We start from the raw sequence: 11,438 nt of genomic DNA, 5'->3' as shown, positions 1-11,438 counted from the left end.
TTTTTTTTTGTCACAGGTGTACATCAAACATGTATCAAGAAGTCCATGATGAAAGAGAAAAAGATGCATTACATGATGACGAGTTAGATAGTGATATTATATTTTTGGTGCTCTTGATTTTCATTCAAATGCTATATTTGAGAAAATGCCAACGACCTCGATTGCAATATTCTATTCGACGTGCGATCACAAGAGAAGGTGAAATATATATAGAAAATATGCAAAAGAAAAAGCCTTCGGATTTTAAACAGTTGTATCGAATGTATCACGAGACTTTTCTAAAGCTATGTGTTCATATCCGAGAGCATACAGATCTATGTGATACAAAATATATTAGTGTTGAAGAAATTGTTGCAACTTTTCTTCTTACAGTTGACCAAAATTGAAGGTATTGTCGTACCAAAGACACTTTTAATAGGTCATCGTTTGCNGAACTTTCACAAAGTTTTACGGGCTCTAAATCAAATTGCTCCAAGTTTAATGGCTAAGCCTGAGATTACAGTGCCTACAAAAATTAGAGAAAGTACAAGATTTTATCCGTACTTTAAGGTATATTTTTCATATAATTATGTTTTTGCTTTTTTCATTATCTTTCATAGAATATAACTTTATATTTTTTTTTATTTAGAATTGTGTTGGAGCTATTGATGGTACACATATCCTTGCAATGGTACCAACAAAAAAAGCGCCTTCTTTTCGTAACAGAAAAGGTGATATATCGCAAAATGTGTTGGCTGCTTGTAATTTTGATCTTGAATTCATGTATGTGCTTAGTGGATGGGAAGGTTCAGCTCATGACTCAAAAGTATTAAATGATGCTTTGACAAGGAACACTAATCGACTACCAGTTCCAGAAGGTATGTACATGTCTTCCTATTGTAAATATGTTTTCTCAACATGACAAGTGATTGTATATTCTTATTGTACTTCAGGAAAGTTTTATGTAGTAGATTGTGGATTTCCAAATCGTCAAAACTTTTTAGCTCCTTATCGTGGTGTCAGATATCATCTACAAGAATTTTCTGGTCAAAATTCACAACCAGCAAATGCAAAAGAGTTGTTTAACCATCGTCATGCATCCCTAAGGAACGTGGTTGAAAGAATATTTGGTATTTTCAAATCTCGATTTGCAATCTTTAAGCACGCACCTCCTTTTCCTTATAAGACACAAACAGAGATTGTACTTGCATGTGTTGGTTTACATAATTTTCTGCGAAAGTTTTGTCGAACGGATATTTTTCCAGAAGAAATCGAGAGTGCAGAAGAAGTTGTCGAAGAAATTAATGATGATGATAATGCTGAAGTACTTACAACCCAAAAACAACAAAGAGAATATGTCAATGAGTGGAGAGAGACAATAGCATCAAACATGTGGACTGATTCACTTGAGAATGCTACATGAGAGATTATTTTTATAAGTTTTATTTCTTTTATAACTTTTGAATTCTATTCTCTAGGATTTTCAAATCCACTTTCTTTGACTTTCAAATCCACATTATTTGATTTTCAAATCAATATTATTTGATTTTAAAATCCATGGATTCCATGTGGATTTTCAAATCTTCAAATCCATTAAAATCAAGGATCCAATAACCCCTCCTTACAAAACGGGGAAACATACATCAAAGGAGAAGCTGGAGTATGTTCACTCAGACTTGTGGGGATCTCCAAATGTAACTCCAAGCCTATCAAAGTGTCATTACTACGTTTCATTTGTAGATGACTTCTCAAGAAAGGTTGGGTGTATTTTCTTAAGACAAAGGATGAAGCTTTCAGCAAGTTCGTTGAGTGGAAGGCGTATGTTGAGAACCAGAGTGGGAAGAAGCTTATGACGCTAAGAACAGAGAATGGTCTAGAATATTGTAACAAGGTATTCGACGACCACTGCAAAACTCATGGAATCATGCGACACAAGACGTGTCCATACACCCTCAGCAGAATGGAGTAGTTGAGAGATTGAACCGAACAGTACTGGAGAAAGTCAGGAGTCTATTAAGTGAAACAAGACTGAGTGAAACGTTTTGGGCAGAGGCAACGTCGACAGTGGTGTATATGATAAATAGGACACCATCCACTCCTCTAAACTTTGAAGTGCCGGAGCAAATCTGGTCATGATCGAAACCAGATTATGAACACATGAAGAGATTTGGATGTTTGGTGTTCTACCATGTTGATCAATGAAAACTTAAGCCTAGAGCTAAGAAGGGAATATTCATGGGATACCCACAAGGAGTCAAAGGTTACAAAATCTGGAGTCAAGAAGAGAGGAAGTGTGTCATAAGTCGAGATGTCACATTTTGGGAAGATAATCTCTACAAAGACTTGGTAAAGTCAACTACTAGCAGACCGGAGAGGGTTAGTGTTGATTTACAAGGAGAAATCCAAAGAAATGAGTTATCAAAGGATCAGAGTGGGTCCTCAGCTGGAGGTGGAGCTCATCAAGAACCAGAAGCTGAAAAGGAATCAGGTCGTGAACCTGAGACAAAAGGATCATCATCTGACCTTGAAAACTATCTCTTAACAAGGGATAGAGAAAGAAAAACCATCAAGCCACCAAGTATATTTGATGTCTGTGATGTCGCAGCTTATGCACTAACTATGGCTGAATTGATAGAGATTGAAGAGCCAAAGACTTTCCTAGAGGCTATGAGTAGTAAACATGGTGAAGAATGGAATGGTGCATCAGATGAGGAAATAGCGTCACAAGATAAGAATCAGACTTGGAAACTGATTGAGAGATCAGAAGGACAGAAAGTAATTGGGTGTAAGTGGGTGTTCAAGCTCAAACCAGGAATAGGAGGAGTTGAGGAACCAAGATTTAAGGCCAGATTGGTGGCAAAGGGCTATGCGCAAGTTGAAGGGATCGACTACAACGAGGTTTTCTCACCAGTAGTGAAGCATACCACCATCATACTAATGCTATCGATTGTTGTCCAAAATGATCTAGAGCTCGAACAACTAGATGTGAAGACAGCCTTCTTGCATGGACATCTTGAAGAACGGATACTCATGGATCAACCTAAGGGTTATCAGCAGGGAAACAAGGTATGTTTGCTCCATAAATCCCTTTACGGTCTCAAGCAATCTCCAAGGCAGTGGAATAGGAGGTTTGATACATTTATGAAGGAGAAGAAGTTTACAAGGAGTGAATATGATCATGTGTATACTTCAAGTGTTACGATGAGGGGAAGTATGTCTACCTACTTCTCTATGTAGATGACATGCTAGTGGCGGCTAAGGATATGACAGAGGTTGAGAAGGTGAAGGTAATGTTGAGCAAAGAATTTTAAATGAAAGATTTGGGGCCAGCAAGAAGGATTCTAGGAATGGATATTATCAGAGACTGTAAGAAAGGAACACTGATACTATCTCAAGATAATTACATTGAGAAGCTCCTAAGAGGTTTGGCATTACTGAGTCGGAATTAGTTCAAACACCCACGGGGTGTCATTTCAAACTATCTAGTACTCCTACCGAAGGCAGAACTGAAATGGAGTTACAGATGAGAGACAAACCTTACTCAAGTGCAGTCGGGAGTATCATGTACGCAATGGTTGGGACCCGACCAGACATTGCTCACGCTGTGGGCCTTGTGAGTCGTTTCATAAGCTCTCCTAACACAAAACATTGGGAAGCAGTCATTTGGATATTAAGGTATTTAAGTGGAAGTTCAAAGTGTCGGTTAACATTCAAGAAATCTGATACTTTTGAAGTTACAGGGTTTTGTGATAGCGATTACGCTACTGACCTGGATCGAAGGAGATCAATTACCGGTTATGCTTTCCAAGTCGGAGGAAACACGGTCAGTTGGCATTCAGGCCTGCAAAAGATAGTCGTCGTGTCATCAACAGAGGCAGAGTACATGGCTTTAGCATAGGCTACAAAGGAAGCCTTATGGCTTAAGAGAATTACCAGTGAGTTGGGTTTTCCTCAGGAGACTGCTGAGATCTTCTGTGACTCACAAAGCGCCATATGTTTAGCCAAGAACAGCGTCTTCCATGAGAGGACAAAGCACATCCAGACTCGTTATCACTTCATTCAGGATGTGATCACAGAAGGAGATGTGATCGTGACCAAGATTGATACTAAGATCAATCCAGCTGAGATCCTCACTAAACCTTTGCCGGTGAAGAAGTTCGAGGATGGGAGAAGTGATTTGAAGGTTCTTCGGAACTGAAGCTAGCTCAGAATGAGCTAGGGTTCCGGCGGTTCAGTCGGAACAGGAAAGGAAAACGACAAGAAGAAGGTCAATCTCTTTCGGGTTGTCGGAAGTGAATCGAGGTGGAGAATGTGAAGTGTCGTTCCAATTCCTTAATGGACCATAATTGAGGATAATGGGCCGAGCAGTTAAGAAGACATGCCCACTACGGATTCGAAGTTGGCAACGGTAATCTCTAGTTAGCACAGAGTCTTTGTCGTGTTTTGCAGTGTACGGGTTCATGGTATTGCTGGCAAAATGATAAGGTTTTCGATTCACCTAGGTTTAGGTGAGCTGTCAGAGGTGTCTCCTTCAGGGTATAAAAGGAGTGAGCTGTGGAGAAGCAGCCAACAACAAGAAAAAGAATGTGAGTAGCAAACGGGTTAGATCTAGAGAGTGTCTTGAGAGTAAGAGAGAACTTATCTCCTAAGCTCGGTTGTATAGGCTCTCTATGGTGTTCAATCTTTCCTGTCTCTTGTACTCAGATTAAAAACGTTCTATGAGACCTTGTGAGCTGGTCAGTTAGCTCACCAAGACGTACCTTAGCCGGTGCTTTGCTTTGGGAACTTGTAATCCGCGTGTCGTCTCTCTCTCTGCTTCTCTTTTTTCTTCTGCAAACAAACAATCACAAACAGAGCATCGGTTACTAAAAAGTTTAAACACCTAACACATACGACCCAAATCATGGTCACCAATAAGATCTTTGGCTTCGTGCTCGTGATCATGTTTCTCTTTAGTTGCACCTCGGCTAAAACATACAAAGTCGGTGGTAACTTTGGATGGACTGTGACTAGTCAGGCTGACCATAAGCAATTCCACGTGGGAAATTCCCTCGTCTTCGAATACGATCAGAACGTCAATGACCTCGCTCAAGTTTCCAGCGCTTTAGTGTATGATTCATGCGATTCGCCCTCTCCTAAAGTTGTTTACAACACTAGACACGATGTGGTAACCTTCAAGGGACCAGGACATTATTACTTCATCACCTCAAATCATATTCAATGCGTTTCGGTGTAAAGTAGGGTTCAGGCTCTCAAATTTGTGTTATCATTCATCGTAGATAAAGGTTACATTATATACTCTTCATACGAGATCTTAAGAAGATAACAACATATCTACAAGAATATTTTGATCCCTCTAGAATATACGAACTTCAGAGATCCGAGAAGATCTTGCTTGATCTTCAAGTAACACACATTAACACCCCCTGAAGTTGAGCGTGCGGATTCCAAATGCCCAACTTGGCCACTATGTTTTCAAACTCTTGACGACCAAGGGCTTTAGTAAACACATCAGCAAGCTGCTCCTTTGTGTGCATCTTCCGTGTTCGTATTGCTCTAGCTTGAATAGCATCACAGACATTATGACAATCGATCTCTACGCCTTTAGTTCGCTCATGAAACACTGGATTGGCGGCAATGTACAAAACTGCTTGATTGTCATAATTCAACTCTGTTGGATCCTGTTGAGATACTCCAAAGTCCGCTAGTAGATGACGTAGCCACTCCAGCTCTTTAACAGTAAGTGTCATACACCGATATTCTGCTTCTGCGGAGGAACGACCTGCGACCTTTTGTTTTTTAGCTTTCCAAGAAGTTGGAGAGGAACCTAGTGATAAACCAGCCACTTACAGACCGCCTGGACAGAGGACATCACCCCAATCAGAGTCACACCAATCATACAACTTCAAATCACCTTTAGAACTCAACAACACACCTTGTCCCGGTGTTCCCTTCAAGTAACGCACCACACGTAACGCACAGTTCCAATGGTCTGTTTGACGATTCTGCATAAACTGAGACAAAATGTGAACCACATAGGTTAAATCTGGTCACATAGCCGACTGTCGATACCTTTCTGGTTCTTCCAAGAGCGGACCATCGGAGAGAGCAAGTTTGTGTTGTTGTTCAATGGGAAAAGCAACAGGGTGAGATATAGGTTGTGAACCGAGATATCCCACCTCACTGATAATATCCAGTGTGTATTTTCTTTGACACAGAAAAATTCCGTCGTTGTTCCGTGCCACCTCAATCCCTAAGAAGTCCTTTAAAGACCCCAAGTCTTTCATGTGAAAGCATTCTCCTAAGTACCATTTAAATTTTGCAATCCCCGTTGTATCATTACCACTAATTATAAGATCATCTACATACACCAGAATGTATATCTCAGACGCTCCTTGCCGCAAGTGAAACATTGAATAATCAGCCCGAGTTTTGTGAAACCATACTTTGTAAGCACTCTTTTCAACTTAGCAAACAAGCATCATGGAGCTTGCTTCAATCCATACAGTGAATTCATCAGCAAATAAAACGAAGTTTCTATGTTCACCATTGCGGAACCCAGGTGGAAGCTTCATATAAACCTCTTCCTCTAAGTCTCGATGCAAAAAGGCATTATTGACATCCAATTGATGTAGTTCCCAAATTTTTGCTGCTGCAACTTCAAGAAACGTGCGTACCGTAGTCATATTGACTACATGAGCAAACGTTTCATCATAATCCACCCCTTCTTTTTTATTGTTCCCCAACACCACAAGACGCGCTTTGTGTCTCTCCAAGGTTCCATCAGCTCGATACTTGAGCTTGCATATCCACTTGCAGCCAATAGCTTTCTTCCCTGGTGGCAACATTGTCACAATCCAGGTTTGGTTTGTTTCAAGAGCATTGATCTCTTTTTGCATAGCCTCACACCACTCTTTGTAGGCTACAACATCACGAAACGTAGTAGGCTCTGTTTCCGCAATGATAGCTGCCATAAAAGACCGATACTTAGGCAAAAACTGACTGCAGTCTATGTACTTGGATATTGGATACTCAATCCCTTCACTGGACTCGCCTGCAGCTGGTTTTGTATCACAAACAACCTGCAAAATGTACTCTTTCAGTCGAGCTGGCAGTACTTTAGGACGCTTACCCGGTCCGTACTCCTCAACAGGAGACAGTTCATGGTGTTCGATTTCTTCTGCAACATCAATGTCTTCATCATTTGTTGCTGAAAGACTACCTTCTGCAACACGTTCATCTTCTGTTCGAGATAAAGCCTCACTGTCAGCGATCATCTCATCGAATCTAGTGTTAATCGCATCATTGAGTATTTGTTCTGTTTCTTCGATTGTGTTTCTTGCCTCGTGAGCAACTTCTTTGACAATTCCCTTCACCAAAATCAAACGCATCATTCAACATCTGTTCACCTCTGAATTCACCAGAACTCATCAAAAAAAAAATTTCAACAAAAACTACATCTCTTGACACAAACACTTCCTCTGTATCTACATCATACATGTTCCAACCCTTTTTTCCAAAAGGATATCCAACCCTGCTTCTTGCTTCAAACTTATCTCCTTCTCTTCTTTGTTTATGTGAAAACGCCAAACACCCAAGGACTCTCAAATGATCATAAGATGGCGAAGTTCCATTGATGAGCTCATAAAGGAGTTTTACCTTTCAATACTCGAGATAGAGTGTGATTGATTAAGTAAGACGTTGTCAAAACACTTTCGCCCCAAAACTTGTTAGGAAGTGAGGAATGAAACAACAACCCTCTTGCAACATTCAAAATATGGCGATGCTTTCGTTCCACTCTCCCATTCTGTTGTGGCGTTCCAACACAAGATGTTTGATGTATGATTCCTCGCTCTTTGAATTCATTAGTGAGGCTATTGAATTCAGTACCATTGTCACTTCTGATAATTTTTATGTTCTTCCCAAACTGGTTCAACACTAATGCAATGAAGTCTTTCAACGTTTGCTTTACTTGTGTTTTTTCTCGAAGCAAGTACACCCATACTCCTTTTGAGAAGTCGTCAACAATTATTTGCTTTTACAAAAATTTCACAAACTGAAAAATCACTACTCCTTCTACCAACAACAGAAAGCAAATCTAAAACACCATTAAACGGATGACCAATCCGTTGATGCCACATATCATCGACACCGTCTTTATTCAAATGAAAAGCTCAAACAGTAGGTAAGCGACGAAAGAAGTACAGCCCATCTCTAAGTTCTCCCGCTCCAGTCAGGCTCCTCGTTGAACGGTCCTGAAGTACACAACCTTTGTTAGCATTCTGCATAACTATGTCTAAGTCCGCGATGAGCTGAGTGACGGAGATCAAACTGCAACGTAAATCTGGTACAAACAACACGTTATGCAACTCAAAGTCAACATAAAAAAACCACTGTTCCGTTTTCCTTTGACAAACTCTGACTTCCATTTGGCAAACCAATTGAACAAGGCAACATATACTTTTGATCAAAGAGTAACTCACTAAACCCCATCATATGATTCGAGGCTCCTGTATCAAGCACCCAGTCATTCAGACGTGGTTTTGTCCCCTGTTTCTCATTGAGAAACTTGACTAAAGTTCCCCACTGTTCTTTGCTCAGACCGACATATCCTTGTCTTTGAGCTTCAGCACTTGATTCACCTTCATTGTGAACAACGACAGCATTTGCGCGAATCATTATGCGCCCTCGTCCTCCTCCTCCTCGACCTGCACCACGTCTACCTTGTCGAGACCGGTCACCCCACCATGGTGGATATCCAATGACTTGGAAGCATGTTTCTGCCATGTGTCCTGTTTTCTTACAAGCAGTGCACAGCAGCCGTGATTTGTCTTCATGGTCAGCCACAATGTTGCCACTCCGAGTAGCAAAGGCCATTTGTGAAGTCTGTTGTTCTCTTCCTCGCATAACAGTGTTGATTTGTTCAACAGACTTCACTTTTGAGTACACTTGATTCATGCTTGGAAGGGGATCCGTACTTATGATGGAAGTACGAACTCCTCCAAACATTGCATCATCGAGACCAAGCAGAAAATAATGAATTTGATCCTCTTCTTTCTTCTTTTCAATCTCCATGTGGATGTTGCAACTGCACCCTCCGCACTTGCACGCCAACGTCGGTTCACAGTTACTTAGATCTTCCCACAAGGCCTGTAACTTTCCATAGTAATCAATCACCGTCATGTTGCCTTGACGACAGAAGGCAAGCGCTGCCTTAATCTCTTGAATCCGTGGACAGTTCCCTTCAGAGAACCGATCCTTGATCTCCTTCCACAGCTCCACCGGATCCTCCTTATTGGCCAGCGTTTTCCGCACCTTTAGTTCCACTCTGTTGAGAATCCACAAAGACACCATCGACTTTGCAAAGATCCAATCTTCGTATTCAGCGTCTTCCTTGTTTGGTTCCGTCACGTTTCCGTCTATGAATACAAACTTTTTCTTGACTCCCACTGCAGTCCGCACCGCTTGAGCCCATTCATCAAAGTTGTCACCATTAAACTGAACCTGAGCGATGATGGCTCCAGGATTCCCGTTGGCCGCCAGCTGATACGCCACCGTCACCGTTTTAGATGACTCCGTTTTGACATATTTCTCAGACATTTTTCTGTTTTTCTTTTAGGCTCTGATACCATGTAAAGTAGGGTTTAGGTTCTTAAATTTGTGTTGTCATTCATTGTAGAGAAATGTTACATTATATACTCTTCATACAAGATCTTAACAAGATAACAACATATCTACAAGAATATCTTGATCCCTCTAGAATATACGAACTTCAGAGATCCGAGAAGATCTTGCTTGATTTTCAAGTAACACACGTTAACGGACTTAAACACGACGTTCTTATTGTCCATGAACAGTCACGGCGGATTCTTCCACCACCACCACCATGGAGGAAGACACATGAACCGTCACGTCGGATTCCTCTACCACCACCGAGCAAGAACCATGGATCGTCACGTCAGATTCCTCCACCACCACCACCACCGAGCAAGAACCATGAACCAACACGTCCTATTTCTCCACCACCACCACGGAGCAAGATAGGAAGGATCTACAAGGTCGGTGATTCCAAAGGATAGAGCGTCTACAACAATTACTAATATTACAAGTGGAGTAAAGATGAACAATTTCGTGTTGGAGATACTCTCTTTTTCGAATACAACAAGAACCTCAATGACGTTAGAGAAATCAGCGATGATCTTGAGTTCAGATCCTGTGAACAAAATTCTACCGTAGCTGTGTACAAGACGGGACACGATCTCGTTAAGCTCACTAAGGCAGGAGTGCATTATTTTGTTAGCTTAAAGACAGGTCTTTGTCAGGCTGGGATTAAGCTTCGAGTCACGGTGCAACCATCAACGGAAAACGTTACTTTGCCGGATGTTCCCAAGAAGCTCTCACCTATTAACCGCTGCAATAGGTGGAGGTGGTGGTTATGTATTTTCAGACCTCATCACTAAGCATTCGAATCAACTAACTAATTAACAATGGAGATTTTTAGTTTAACATTATACACATGACATACATTATTAAGGGTTTTGGGGTTTTTTTTCTTTTGTTTTTGTCCTTTAGTGGTTGAGATACATTGTTTCGTTAAAATTTGGTCATATACTTTTCTCAAATTTTCGACGTTTCTATTTAATTTGATTATGAAAATGCCTATAAAGTTATAAACATGAACACGTTCCACATGACATGACACATGTCCATGTGTTAGATTCTGAGCAGCAACGAGCCTAGTAGACAAGGGACACTTCGCATTATTGATTGACTAGGGGTGAACCTGAGTTACGCCCTAATGATATATTTAACTACTGATATTTTAAACTTTGTGAACTTACTTTAACTTTTTAAAAAGGATTTTAGCATACATCATACATGAGAAGATTATGTAATATTGTATTTAACATTTAGTAAAGAAAACGTATTCTAATAATTTTTTAGTAACCTAGTAGCAAACTTGGTAATACATCACACATTCACACAAAGTTGCAACATATCCAGGGTTTTAAAAGGAACCTATCGAGCCTATTCATCTCTATCATTTCAACGAAGCGGATTGACAAATTTTGTTTTTTTCCCCGTGTCACAACGACTAAATTAGATATATTCTTTCTTTCTTCTGATTTCCGACCAAATAGCAAATCTAATTTTAATAACTTATGCTTTCCAAAGAAATTTAAATTTTATATTTGCATAACTCAAATTACCACCCCCCNCCCCCCCCCCCCCCTTCTCTAAAGAAATGTTTCTGTTTTTTATTTTACTTGAATAAATCAAGTTAAGTGTCACTGTGGATGAAGGTTTGACTTTGACCATATCTTTTTTTATGGGAAATTTTAAATTTGTACCTTTTAAGTTTTTACTAATTGTACCGAATATTTATTTCCAGTGAAACTTTGATCGACATAAGTAATTTCTATATTAGAAATTTGACTTTTTTTTTTTTTTTTTTTTTT

The 11,438-nt window shown here is 40.2% G+C and overlaps 1 protein-coding gene and 1 pseudogene across 1 annotated transcript; both read left to right on the top strand.

Annotated features, from left to right (window-relative positions):
• On the top strand, positions 481-1,402 carry LOC104743800. Its single transcript, XM_010464842.1, has 3 exons — positions 481-549; positions 629-857; positions 1,248-1,402. Exons 1-3 carry the CDS (start codon positions 481-483, stop codon positions 1,400-1,402), a joined length of 453 nt encoding a protein of 150 aa, XP_010463144.1.
• LOC104743797 lies at positions 4,883-10,439 on the top strand (annotated as a pseudogene).

The sequence above is a fragment of the Camelina sativa genome, chromosome 14, assembly GCF_000633955.1.
Source record: "Camelina sativa cultivar DH55 chromosome 14, Cs, whole genome shotgun sequence".
NCBI classification, from domain to species: Eukaryota; Viridiplantae; Streptophyta; class Magnoliopsida; order Brassicales; family Brassicaceae; genus Camelina; species Camelina sativa.
This window is presented reverse-complemented; position numbering and strand designations above follow the sequence as displayed.

Bases quoted from the DNA above. Each gene is read 5' to 3' on its own strand.
- LOC104743800 (XM_010464842.1), top strand. From the start codon at position 481: ATGGCTAAGCCTGAGATTACAGTGCCTACAAAAATTAGAGAAAGTACA. The intron at 550-628 runs GTATATTTTTCA...TTTTTTATTTAG, and splicing joins GATTTTATCCGTACTTTAAG to AATTGTGTTGGAGCTATTGA. The intron at 858-1,247 runs GTATGTACATGT...TTTTTCCAGAAG, and splicing joins TCGACTACCAGTTCCAGAAG to AAATCGAGAGTGCAGAAGAA.